The 14,064-nt window shown below is 39.9% G+C and overlaps 1 protein-coding gene across 9 annotated transcripts in view; it reads right to left on the reverse strand.

Annotated features, from left to right (window-relative positions):
• LOC103721377 (AFG1-like ATPase family protein) overlaps nt 1–14,064 on the reverse strand; it is a 39,582-nt gene that overhangs the window by 8,003 nt on the left and 17,515 nt on the right. For 6 of the 9 annotated variants that reach the window (XM_088705192.2, XM_088705191.2, XM_088705188.2 and 3 more), the window contains 7 exons: nt 11,940–12,050; nt 10,919–11,041; nt 9,547–9,668; nt 9,405–9,474; nt 8,625–8,717; nt 7,040–7,167; nt 6,193–6,334 (listed from right to left, as the gene is read on the reverse strand). In XM_088705192.2, coding sequence (XP_088561318.2) covers nt 6,193–6,334; nt 7,040–7,167; nt 8,625–8,717; nt 9,405–9,474; nt 9,547–9,668; nt 10,919–11,041; nt 11,940–12,050 — 789 coding nt within the window. The remainder of the gene's footprint in view (nt 1–6,192; nt 6,335–7,039; nt 7,168–8,624; nt 8,718–9,404; nt 9,475–9,546; nt 9,669–10,918; nt 11,042–11,939; nt 12,051–14,064) is intronic. The other 3 variants (XM_088705189.2, XM_026810305.4, XM_088705190.2) reach the window with 1 other exon arrangement.

The following is a 14,064-nucleotide window of genomic DNA, read 5'->3' on the forward strand; positions in this document are numbered from 1 at the left end:
TTAATCGAGCTGGCTTCCTATAAATTATTAGTTCTAATTAGTATTAGAAAGTCCCACGGCCACTGTAGATGACAAAACACTTCAAAGAAAGGATATAAGCCATGGAAACCAATAAAACCTTCCTCGCAATAATTATTAACTCACAGATAACTGCTTTTATCTCCCTCAGTAAGCATTTTTTTTTGTTTAAGTAAAACCTAGGTAAATTATTCAAGAAAAGGATAGAATTGAAAAAATTGAAAAAAAGCTTCATCAGAGTGTCAATCAACAATAGACAACAAAAAGGATATGATCCAACCTACCATGCTTGGTTTAGATGGTTGCACCATGATCATCAGTTAAATTCCTTCTATGTTTTCCTTGTGGTGATACAGAGTATTATGGGATGTAAAGGAGATAGGGTTAACGAGCATTGAGTCTTGCATTGCGAGCCACATACACCCAACTCGAGAATGAAGACCATAGTGAGAATAGATATCCATGGCACTATAAAAGATGTACCAATATGCAAAAAAATGAAATTTTATTTTTGATTCTAGATTGATAGCATGACAAAATTAGTAATCAGTTGTCCAAAATCAACATTAGGCACATTTAAGGAAGTTAGAGGTTAAGAATATGAACAAATTGGAGCAAAAAAACATGATGATGTTACTAAATAAGGAAATATATATGGGATCAAATTTTATAGTTCAAATAAATCTTATATCTAATCTTACCTAGCACATGCACAAATTTCATACAATTTGAGCAAGAAGAAGGACGATAAAATGAGGGAGAAGAAGAAGAGGAATAGAGGAAGAAAGAAGGTAAAAAGATGACAAGGGAGAATACAGTATTGGAACCCAAGGAGAATAAGGAAGGCACAAAAGAAGATATGGTAATCTGCTAAGTCACAAAAATTACAAACCAACTAGGATAGTTAAGGAGATACCCTAAGATATGTCTATCTAGTGTATTAACAAATCAAGACACTTCTCCAAGAATTTCACTTAAGATAAAACTTCTAATCAATTAAACCTCCTTAGTTAAAGATAGTTTGCACCAATTGTGACTTGTTAACAGTCATCCTAAATTTTAGCACAAAAAAGAAAAAAAACAAATATGTAAATACAGAATAAGATAATTCAAAATCTAATGGGTCCCTCTCCTATCTCCAATCCAATCTCTGGAGATTAGAGAAGCTCCAAATCTGAGTTTATTATTCTTATTATAAATTTAAATATCTGGCTTCCGTTGTGAACATCTTGTTTCAATCCTTAACAGATGTAGTAAGTTAAATGCTCATTATTTGTTTTCATGTTCCACTAATGCCTTTTCTATTAGCCATGATTGCGTTGGTATGGAACTCTTTGCACTATTGCGATTGAAGGAGCTCAAAATGCCCGATTAACTTCCAGCTATGCTATTTATGCAAAATCTAGAGGCATCTTCAACCAACTTATTCACTAATCAAAAATATAATATGCATCTTGCCTTTATAAATCATGCCCATAGATTAAACAATAATCTAAACCAAGATTGAAATCTTGAGTATCAGTATTATACCAACAAAGGACCCATATGGTACATGCCATATTGATCAATACACTCGATACAGCCAGTAGGCCCTTATGTAGAATATTTTGGCCTCCAAAATTGTTTTTTTTTTACCTTTTTCCATATTGATAATTTATAACAAGGTCATGTAACTTGCGCCTAGAAATACATTGGAAACATATATGTTAAATTTAACAATTAAAATGCAGTGATCATACACACTGGTAAACCCACTGACAACACATTCCCTGCAATAGTTTATTCAATTTAACCATTATTTGTTCTTGGATTTTTGAAAAGTTGAAAAAGAAGTAGGGAGGCCATTTCTAGCTCCAAACTTTGAAGGTCTCTCCCTGCTTGTTGCAATCATGAAATGGTGGGAAACAAACAAAAACAGAGGTTAAAACAGTACAACAAACTGGGGAGCATGGAAAGCCGAACCGGTCGATATCGGCCAGTTTGGGCCGTACCGGACTGGTCTGGCCTGTAAACGGTATGCCAGACCTATGGAATCCGGTTCCAAGCAATCTCAGGCCGAAACTGACTGGTACACATGCGTGCCGATCGTGTACCGGCAAACCGGCCAGTTCGCACCAGTACAGTAATTTTTTTTACCCACAGCGTCGCGTGTTGTGGATGTTTAAATCATAGTGCAGCATTGTGGCGTCCGAGTGCGTGGCCGAAAGGGTCACGCGCTCCCTCGGGGAAGAGCGCCCACGCGGACGCGGGGCTGCGCGCCCGCACATGGTTCCCCATCCCCGCGCGGTTCCACACGCTGGGAACTGCTGTTGGCCCACGGGGCTTTGCGGTCCCAAACCCCACGCCAAGGTTTGAAGGATGTCGTGTGTTGGGACCGTCTTGATGTGGGTATCGCTTTTTCTTCTTGCTGCCGTGGAACCGCGCCGTGTGCTATTGCCTTATGGCTGCCGGTGGTGGGAAAGAATCAATGGTTGGGGCACAATGTAGAAAAAAAATTGACTCTATTCCAATCAAGCAACGATTACAAGGACTCTTGGCAAGATCCGGAAGGAACCTTGCATCGCCTAAAACAATCTAAGGGGAGTGATGTTCTTCACCTTAGCCCAAGCCTTTCGGCCGACTGAAACAAAGGGATACAACCCTTGACACAATGCTAGAATTCAAATGCTAAGAGATGCCGACTAAGGGCCCTAATGGCTCCTTTTATAAGCATAATGCCTTGGCTTATTTGCGGAAGAAATTCAAATGACAAAAGATTCTAAGTTAGCCGCAAGGGGTCTAACTATGTTTAGCCCTTTTCGGCCATGTGCTGGTTTGGGTTGGACGCACGGGATGCGTTGCCCGGTTGGCCGGGGCGCGTGTCCCATGCGGATGTTTCCATTTGTCCGCTGCTGGCCTGATTGGATCTCCTGATTTTTAGGCCAGATAGACTCCCGGGATGCACTTCCTGATTTACCGGAACGCGCTCCCTGCTGCTTTTGCTCCTGCGGATCGCTAGCGTGGCATCCTCTCGTGCATTCATCTCGCGGCCTGGTGCATCTGGGCCGCCCATGTCTTTGCCTGTCGGATCTCCATGGAAGAGCCAACAGGCTCCTCCGTTGATTCTGCGCATGCTCTTTCCTTGTTTGGCCCGGCGCTGGTGCGTGGATGTCTGCCATGTGTCTCGGCCGGCTGGCTTTGGTCGGGTGCTGCCTTGCGGGTGCTCTTGCGCGCGCGGATGGCTGCCACTTGTCCCTTGGTCGTGCCTTTGGCTTGGCCGACCATGGCTTTCCTTGTTTGGCTCTCGGGCGCGCATGCGCTGGCTGGTCCGGGTTCAATGTGCGTGGGCTCGATAGTCTTGCTGTGTCTTTGGCTGGGCTCGACCCGTGCGCTGGCTTTGGACCTATGTGGCTTGGATGCGCTCGGCCAGATGCAGCCTCGGACGAGCTTTGCGCTTGCTGTGCCTTTTGTGCATGTGCGCCCAAGTGCGCACGCAAGGGCTGATGCCCCTGGTTGCCGCCCGTATCCATGCCCATGTCTGGCGCACGTGCAACCCATCGTTGTATGGACGCCAAGTGTTGGCGAGGGACGGGGAGGCGGCCTTGCTGTGCACTGGCCGTCCCTAGGTCTGGCGAGGTTCGGGCGTGCCAGACGGACATGGGCGCGGGGTGCCTGGCACGCACGGCGCTGGGCTGGCCTGGCGCTCGAGCGCTGGCCAGCTGGGCTCCTGCTCGGGCGCGCGGAGGCTTGCGCGTGTAGGCCCGCGCGCTGCTGGGCTTCGGGCGCGCGGAGGGCCGCGCGCTGCAGGGCGTCGGGCGCGCGGGTGTCCGCGCGCTTCTAGATGTCGGGCACAGGATCGCGCGCAGGCAAGCACGCGCGGGGGTTTGCGCGCCGGCGGGCGCGCGCTCAACGGGCCCGCGTGCGGACCGCGCGTCCGTGTCTGGCGTGCGCGCGGTTGGCCACGTGTGGTTTGACGGTCAGGTGCGGGCGTGCGCCCCTGCAGGCTGGCGTGCGGAGGGTCGCGCGTCGCTGGGGCGTGCGCGCAGTGGGCTGTGCGGGCTGGGGGCTGCCTGGGTGCGCGGATGGCTGCCCTCTGCTGTGGCTGGCTGGGCGCGCGGTTGGCCGCGCGCTGCTGCAGTGGGCGTCGAACCTCGCGTAGGCGCTGGGCGTGGTCTGCGTGGGGCTGAGCCGGTGGCTGGCAAGGTTGGCCACTGCTTGGGCAGACCTCCAAGCAGTGGATTTGGCCCGTGCGATGGTCTTGGCCGAGGTTGGCCTCGGCCGTGCCCAATGGAATTTGGCTTGGCGGGCTGAGGTGCCTATCAACTGCCCCGCGCGCAGTTTCCCCACCCACGCGGGGCAGGGCGCCCACGCGATCATTAATGACAGAGTAACATTTAATGCCATGCAATCATTAATGCCACTCTGTGGTATTTAATAGGGACGCGCGCAGATGCGAAAAAAAACCGGTTCGTATTGCCCGACTCCGGTACGAATCGAAACCACATCGATTCGGTAGGTGACTGGTACGCTATCGGTACCGGTATGGCGAACCTTGCTGGGAGTACTGCTCGGTTCAGCACAATTTGAGACCAATTTGGGCCTAATGTGCCCCAATACAGTTCAATACAGTCAGCTTGGGCCTAATGTGCCCCAATACAGTTCAATACAGTCAGATTGGGCCTAATTTAGCCAACCTCTGGTTGTACATTGCCCTAGCATACTAGCTCAGGGCTAGCATGCTTGAGATTTTATTCCTTGAACCAAATCAACATATGTTGCAACTCAAAAAGTTGTACTTAATTGTACTCAAAAAATTTAACCATTATTAGCCTTATTGCTAGCTCACTCACATTTCTTGCTCGAGTGTTCATTGAAGTTTAGGCAATACCATCTGTATTAGCTGCAACTACTTTTGCTGAAAAACCTTAAACTGTCACAATTGAGGATGTCAAATTACATGTAAAGTTCCACAAAATCTGAATTCTACAAAGGTTCATTGGCATGGAAAACTAAACACAAGATAAGCAAGTTAGATAAATAAGAGAACTACAGGTTTATTCATCTGCTCTTTTAATCAATTTCGTAGTTTAGAACTTTTTGCGAACAGATCTCCTTATATTCGCTAATTTTCAATGCAAAGATCCAAGATTCGCAATCTCACTACCGGAACCCATACTAATACCATGCAGGTACAACATTAGTAAATCTAGTACAGTGGTCAATTTGGCATAACAAGACTCGATGCACCCCTTGTACAGAGTTATGGTTTCATACTAATACGGTAAAGTGCGCCTGCTATGGGGTGGTAATGCATTAGTACGGCAAACTTTGCGTAGATCTAAAAGAATCTTTTTCATTTTGCATGCAAACCGGTTAGTTTATGCACATAAAAATGTGAGTAAAGGTCAGATGCTCTTCTGAATATCATAATGCAAGTTCCCTTTGCAACGGAAATTAAATTAAACAATCATTCTTTCTAATTATGGTAAGCTCAGCTTTTGTTTCTGGATCAAAAAGGAAAAGGTTAACCAAAGGGAATCTAAAAATAATGAACATAAACAGAGGCCATGTTGAACCTAGAATCGAAATTCAAAGACTTCTACCAAGGCAAATAACTCCATATGAAACAGTTAAGGCACATGATTCTTATAAAACAATGGTATATTTTGAACCCAAACATAATGGTGTGGACCACTTTCTTGCTTACATCTTAAAAGCTTCTGAAGGACAATATATTACAAAAGGAAGGGGAAAAGGCAAGAGAGAACACTTCATTTAAAATCTCCAAAAAGTATCAAGAAAATTGAAAATCTGACACTATAGTTACTACTCAATTTACATTATTATTGACAAGCTACATGCAACATATTGTGTTGCCTGCACTTAAGCCTGCACGCAAACAGATCAATGAGGTGACACATGTTAAAAGTACACTGCTGAGAACCCCAATAGAAGAAATGCAAATATTCAGATGTTAGGCTCAGGATATTACATTATGAGACTGATGAAGAATTTTGTAAATCTATAGGCAGTGTGCCATGCAACAATCTTGCCAACAGCCTACTGGTCTATGTCTATATGCGCATAGATTATATATTCTACTTCTACCAGTCAGAAATCTTCTAAAGCACTAAACTATCTAACAAATCTTTCAGAAAAATAAAATGAAACCAACTAGTGTATTCTGGTACTTACAGCCCTGCGAAAGGCAAACATCTCTTCCTGGCCAGATAACAAAGATATGATTCCAGAAGGAGGCGGCCCTGAACCGGCACTACCAGCAGCTAAAACATCTCGTCGCAGTTTCCCACCTTCTGTCTCAGTCTCAAACTGAAAACTGCAGATTTAGAAGATGCCACTTTTAACAAATCCATCATACCAAAACTAACAGTCCTGTCTACCGACATGCAATTTTGAGGAATAATTATTATTGAGAGAATCTTCAATATGACAAAAGATAAAGAGATACATCAAATATTTCATTCTGTTAGTGCTTGTTTGATTCTCGTGTTAGTAAATTCAAAATGCCAAGCATAAGCATCTGCCTGATCTGATAACATGGCATAATATACAGGATTTGGGGAAGCTCAACTTAAATTCAGACATAGTTGATATCCCAACAAATAATTAGCAACAAAAAACAATTTTCAATCCATTGTTTTGCACTGTGCTAGCACACTTTAGCATGAGTGAAGAGCAATGGTTGCAGGCTTGCAGCATATGGATTGATATTGGCTTATAATAATGTATATACAGACAACATACACAAAATAATGCTAACACCTACAGGAATGTAGGAAAAGAAGTTCCAGAAAATGAAATATAAGTATGATTCCAACTTTCTTCAAAGGACATAAAAATTGCAGCACTTAGCTGTGAAACATATTAAACGGTTCTACGTTGTATAAAGTAAAGGTAAAAGACAAAAAAATTGGCATATATCAAGATTCATCACTTGAAAACATCAAAGAACTTTTGTGGAGTAGTTGCCTGCATAACCGGAGGTTCCATGTATGGGTCTGACAATTACAGCATAACATACCTCTCGAGATCAAAAAGAGCTCCTTCATCAGTTCCTTGAAATAGATCATCAATGGAAGCAGCTGCTAAACAGACAAGGCGGCAGTGGTGATTGTACAACTCATCAAGAAGAGTGATAAACCTCCGCGCCTGAGGCAGAAAACAAGGAGTATTATCAAATATATCATCAGTTAAAAGGGAGAAAAAGATGCAAATGAAAGGGAGAGAATGTTTTGTTTAGACAGAAGATTTGAATAGAGTGTGGCTGTACACATTGCAAATCCCATATTCTTTTAGACGAAGAAAGGGCGAAATTATGAACATTCTGAAATTCGTCTTCCTTGCCACCTCAAGTGTTAATTCATCAAAATCATAAATTGACAGGACTTGCATGGATATGTCAGAACAAGTGTTCAGAACCTGGTGACCCATATCGAACCATTTCAGGTTGTGGGTCCCAGCTGCCTCAACTCCTATCGATCACCTTGACACCTTCTCTGTGCTACCACCTCAAGCCCTCAATCAGTCTCAACCTCATGACCTCAACCCCCTTTGTCCCACCTCCTCTCAGGCATTGATGCTCAAGACCCCTCATGCAGCCTCTACTGAATCACCCCATAGTCCCAAAAGTGTGGCCACTCACGAACACCTCTAGAGCCCCAACATCTCAAAGAGGAAGAGAAAGTGGTGAACAGTGAAGCATGGTGGCAGCGAATGGCTCCAAGTCCAAGCCTTGAAGGAACTGAACAAAGCCCTAATAGTTTCCCCCTTCTCATTTCCTTTTTTTTCATGTTTCTTTCTCACCTTGATTCAGCCCTGGTGGTGGTAAGCAGGTCAACTTGTTTGGATTGAACTAGTCAACCATGCCCTATAACTTCCCCCTTCTCGTTTCCTTATTTTATTCATTTTTGTTTCTCACCTTCATTCAGCCTTGGTGGTGGCAAGCTGGTCAACTTGTTTGGATTGAATCAAGATTCGCCGTCTCGGTGCCGGACTTGTACAAGTACCATCTTATTGCAATATCAGTTTGCAGAATGGTACAAGACAACAAGGTGTACCGAGTATCAGTACGGTACGAAACTGTGTACCAGTTCAATACTAATATTGTACGGTACGGTGCATCCAATACAGCGAACCTTAGAGATTGAACTGGTCAACCATTTGATGCAGGAAATTGAATAAGTTCTCTAAAATCATGAGTCGTTAGGTGAGCCGACCTGTTGAGGTTTTGGGTGACGGGTCGGGTGGGTCAATTGGTCAACCCACCTGGGTCTCTAAACATTGTGTGAAATTGTTGGAGGTCTTTCACCTCCCTACCAAAGTCTTCCATCCAAGTATTTATGGAAACATAGATGATTTCTTGAGTTTAACAGGAGAGGAGAAATCTCTGAAAATATAATCTGCATCATAGTGATTGTTCAAATGTAGAGAAGAACCCAATACGGTCTCTCTCACGGCATATTGACAGCCTCAAGAACTAATAAATTATAAACTGCTGCAAATAATACTTGAATACAATTAATCTATGTTATGAAGGAAAATTGTTTAAATGATCTGTGATTTATTTAAAGAAAAATGTACATAGAATTTGCATAGAACAAATATACCTTGTCAAGAATTCTCATACTCATCACTGGAATCCCCGATATGAACACTGTGTGAAAGTTTCTGGCTACTGCAATATAATCTGCTGCTCCAACCTTAATATAATGGAGATAGAAGTTAGTGGCAAATATTTGCTTAACAGTAAAGCTATTAAAAGATTAAAAAGAATCTCTTTTACAAAGACATTATTCTGCTAGCTTAATAAATGTAATACCTCAATCTCATCCCAGATGTAGAGACACGAGTCTTTTAATTAGTGAAGAAAAGCAAAAAAGTAAAAAACCACCCAGTCATTAAAGCAAGAAAGCTAGCCTCTATGACAATGAATAGCCAATGCGTACATAAAGTAAAACTTTCATTGAATGTCACACTTTTGAAAGTGAGTCAAGCTTGGAGTGTCAGCAAGTGAGGAAAGATTAAGGAAGTCAAGCTAGTCAATCCACACTTGCCTTTCCGCTCCATTAGATACTTTCTAGGTTTCTTGATGTGTTTCACATGTACCTGCCACCACGCTATTCATGAAGACAGCCTAAAAGATATTCAATGTTTTTTCCTTGGTGCCCACTAAATAAGCTCTCTTGGTTCTCTATCTAAAACCGTTCTCAAATTAATAAAAGGTAAACAACATGCAGATTCTTCCTTGCAAATTGTTCATATTAGTGCTTGAGTTCCATAATTAGAATCAAACAATGCAGTCAAGTTGAAGGAACATAATATGGGCAACCTTAATATACAATAAAAAAAAATGTGTCAAAAAAAAGGGGAAGGGACACGTGTATTACTGGGCGACCACAAAGATACTCAAAGTTGAATCTTGCTATTCCGTTACAGCTTTCAGGAACCTCCAGGGATCTGTTTGTGAAAATTATCCAGGCATTAACTAACAGAGAACATCAAAATCATGCTATCTTGTGAAGCCCTTACCTCCCAAACATAACGGAAATGATTCTCGGAGCAATATTTTCTCCAGCTTGTTTAGTGATGTCATGCCACATGGCTTCATATTCTCTGTGGGCATCAGAATTGGATGGCCAGAAGTAATGACACTGTAAGAAATGCACACTAATGAATTTATAGGCATGGCCTTGAATATGGTCCAAGAAAATATATCATGACAGCTAATAATGTTAAGAGTCGTAGCAGCCAGTACTCGACACTTGTTACAAGGAACAAGAATTCAGAATTAACATGTCACTTGAAAACAAGTCTATACAATTTTCCTGACAATGGTATTTCATATAATAAATGATAAAGGTTCTTCTGCTGTTTAGTGTACCACACCAACCCAACACATACCGCTAATTTACCGGTACATGATCCGGTACCTAGACTGAAAATCTCGATCATATCAGCTCATAATTGTTTAAAACCATAAGATCTAAAAAGCCAAAACAGTGTAACCAAGATCACGTTTAAAAAAAACGTTAAAAATCTGACACTGCAAGACAATATTACAAACAATATCTGTTTCTTTTCGACTGATAAAGAAATGCAAAACCTTCAAGCAAAAGAAGATTACATATACTTCAACTCATAGATTTGAAAATGTGAAGCCAATATTAATACATGAATAAAGCTTGGCTCTGAACTCTATAAGAGAGTGATGTGTGAGGATGGAATAAGCCTCTTTGCACTGTCTTGATACAAGTGGAGTAGATTAATGTTGACACAGACAAGCATTGTCATAGAATCATAATGAAAAACTAACAATGAAATGTCAGTTTATAGTATTTTTTTGTTGTCAAGAGCTTGTGGGAAACAGCTACAATTGACTCAAGCAATGGAAATTAGTGCCCACTGAAAATTAAAGCACATCATAAATACCTACTGATTTGAAGCACCAAATGGTACAGGACAAGTCCATTTATCAGGAATAAAATTGGTTTCCATATGCATTTGTTGCAACTTTGTGGCTCCATGCGCTTCACCCCACATAGATGCATAGAAATAAAAATCCAGTCTATATGGTTATGAAGTGAAAGACAGTATCCTTACTCTTACTGCATCCAGTTTTTAGCTTTTGTATAGTTAAATAATTATCAACACAAAAAAAACTATGATTGTTCTATGCCATAGTAGCTCCAGACTCATTGTGAATAACTAGAATTGGGGTAATTACAGTGAAACTGATTGTTCTTCAGCAAGAATTTAGCTGGACCAGAAAACACATGAATGCATGCAAACAGAAGCACACATTCACAAGCCAATCACACACATATTCATGCATCATTAGTATGATGCTATAAAACTATCTTCAAGCATCAGAAATGTGATGCTTACATGATTTTCAACTCACCTGATCTCCTGTTGTATTTGGTATTAGGCGGCGATAATCAATCTCACTACCAACTAGAATTTTTTGACAATTTTCCTCCAACTTGGACAAGAATGCTCGGAAGATATCTTGCTGCATACTATCCTAGAATTTTGAAGCAAACATGACTTCCATGAGCATTAATATGAAGTATTTACAAATTCAAACAAAGATAAGATAGAAAGCATCAAGCATTTGCTATGTAAAATATTCAAAGAAATGCTGGCGGCAAATCCGTTATTCATATCAAATAGTGCAAGTAATGATGTAAAAACAAAATAAACACCTGCACATCAATGGTGAACATGGAGATACATTTTAACAACTGCTCAAGGAAACAACTATATAAACAATTACTTATATTTGAAGGAAAAAAAAGGAATTAAGGCTTAATTACATATTGGTATAAATATTTACCATTCAACTAAACTTTGATGACCCATGAAGAGGATAAAATAAAAGGTTATGTTAGCAACTTCTTAGTGCTCTGCTTGATTTATTACATTATCTCTAAAGACTGTCAGAGATACAAGTACCTCATCCTCCAAAATGCAGTGGTACCCTTGAATTCAACAGCCATTATTAACATTTATTTTGAACTTCAAATTGATAACGATAATAATATTGTCAAATGAAGAGTTTCATTTACTAGTTTCTCAGCCTCATAATTACAACCATCACAAAGCTCATGCTCTGTTCTTAAATTTTCATTTCTTTTTTTTTAAACTTAAATAAGGATGAAGCTTATATTACCACCAAGGAACCATTTACTGTTAGATTCCAAATATATTGAAAATAACATTTACTTGTTTACAAGACCTTTGACAATGCTATATCTAACATGCAGTCTATTCAATACCTTAGTCTGGCTTATCATAACTGTACTTATGCCCAACAACTGAAGTGGATAGAATTTCTATAGTGATCCACTCTTCTTCACTGAAGAAATGCTAATAGAGTCAAAAATGATAATCCGAAGATCAAAGGTAAGACAACAACCTACCTGATTCAAATCCTCAGGTGCTCTGTTACTGGTAGCCACAAGAACTGTTCCAGTGCTTAATAATCTACTTAAAATTCCAGATAAGGCCACAATAGCAAACACATCAACAGTCTGTGTAGAATAAAACAAAAAACATTAAAAGAAAGCCCACAACCACCACAGGTCCATTGAATCATTAACTTTTAAGTTTTAACTAATTACATAAGTACAATCTTCAACTGTTCATTAAGAGAATTCTGCACAAGCATAAATTTGCACTAGAGAATAGATAAAACAAAATAGCAGAATCTGCTAATCTCCTTCTAGTAAATATTTAATCCTCATTTCATGTTGTCAACATCCTCCAGTATCATCACTAGTTCTAGATCTAAGGATAAATCCAGGAAATGACAAGTTACTGGTTTCATTGTCTTCAAACTTCAAAGGCTTCTCAACAACTTACTTCCATGATAAAAAAACATAGCATAATGACTATAATTTACTACATTGAATTCAACATTAGACATCCATATCATGGTGTGATAGCATTATAACACTTTCTGGTTTTAAGAAAAAGCCCGAGGCTTATTACATTGATGTAGGAATACAAAGTAAAAAAGCATTTCATATGATAGGAATAAAATAACCTCATAAAAACTTAACAACTGAATAAGGTGACTATTTGAATAAAGTGCAAGTCACCCATGAGTCATGGGCATAACTCATGCACAAAACACGAAGCATGGTGATACATGCAAGAGGGAATTATGTATCAAAAATAAAGCCAAGAATAGAACTTTTCAATAAACCAATGGCATTGTACCTTTAAGCTACCTCATTACCCTCTTGAGGGCACTCCAATGAAGTTTATAGGATCAGCTGGTGTATCAACTAAGCCTTCCTTATGTACAGGAAATATCAGATATTGGAATATTTAGTTTGTGCTAAACTCTCTCCTTTATTCTTCTTCAATCTAATATTAGCATCAAAAGGAGTGCTAAGTGGTTTGCATCATAATGATAGAAACTCTTGAGTCTTGAGTATTCTTTCAATATAATATGATTAGGAAATTCCAATATCTTCAGGAGTTTTGGTTATTTTAAGTCCCAAGATCAAATAAACTACTAAATATTTCATGTCACAATTTTGAACGAAAAAAAAAGTGGCTTAGTTTGATGCATTATTACCATTTCAATGCTAGTTTCAAATAAGAGAATATCATCAAAATGATTTTACTAGCTGCATATTTCATATTCTTGTCCTGGATCCAGAAACGCTTATGGTTGGTCCATATAAATCTCTTCTTCTAATTGTCCATGTAGAAAGGCTATTTAAATTTCCATCAGATCGAATTCTAGATTGTAAATAGAATCTAGAATGATTAAAATGCTGATTATGGTGATTTGAATAATAAGTGTGTGTATTTAAGAAATCAATATCTTCATGTATTTTAAAATATTTTGCTACTAGCCTAGCTTTCAACATTTTCAATCCAACACCCAAATAAGATTCTCTTTTTTATTTCCTATTCTCATTGATTTTCAAATTCAGTTTCTAGGAATTACAAATTCTCCAAAAGCATTGGCTCTAATGCGATAGATGAATATAAAATTTGAAAAAAATATAAGTCTACAGAATACCTTCTTCCACTGCCATTAAAATTCTAGCCAAATAAATGTGTCTCGGTCAATCAACTCCAGAAGCATATTATTTCTTTCAACAGTTTTTCCAAGAAAAAAAAAACTTGCATGTCTCCCCAGTAGTCATGCTCCACACTTATTAAGTGTACCTATCTCCTTTTCAGGAATTAATAGTAGGGCATCATTCTTCACATTATGTTAAAGTTGTTAACATTACATCTCTTAATCTGTCATTCCATTCAGCAATATCTCCAAGGAATACAAATAGGAAGAAAAATCTACTTTATAACTACTGCAACAATAAAAAAAGACTAAGCTCATTCAGTTTGCATTCCTTTCGTCTGACGGAAGAGTTTTTGTTTACCTTTCTAATTAATTTTCAACCACAGTTTTAAGAATTATAAATTCTCCAAATGCTTTGTCCCTGGTCTTAACAGGGTACATGTAACAAAAACTGGAAAAATATCAACTACTTTTACAAAGTACCCTTTTCCACCACCAGTCAA

This window comes from Phoenix dactylifera, chromosome 9 (assembly GCF_051530095.1).
Source record: "Phoenix dactylifera cultivar Ajwa chromosome 9, Ajwa_hap1_PhDact_Kaust_v1.1, whole genome shotgun sequence".
Taxonomy (NCBI): Eukaryota; Viridiplantae; Streptophyta; class Magnoliopsida; order Arecales; family Arecaceae; genus Phoenix; species Phoenix dactylifera.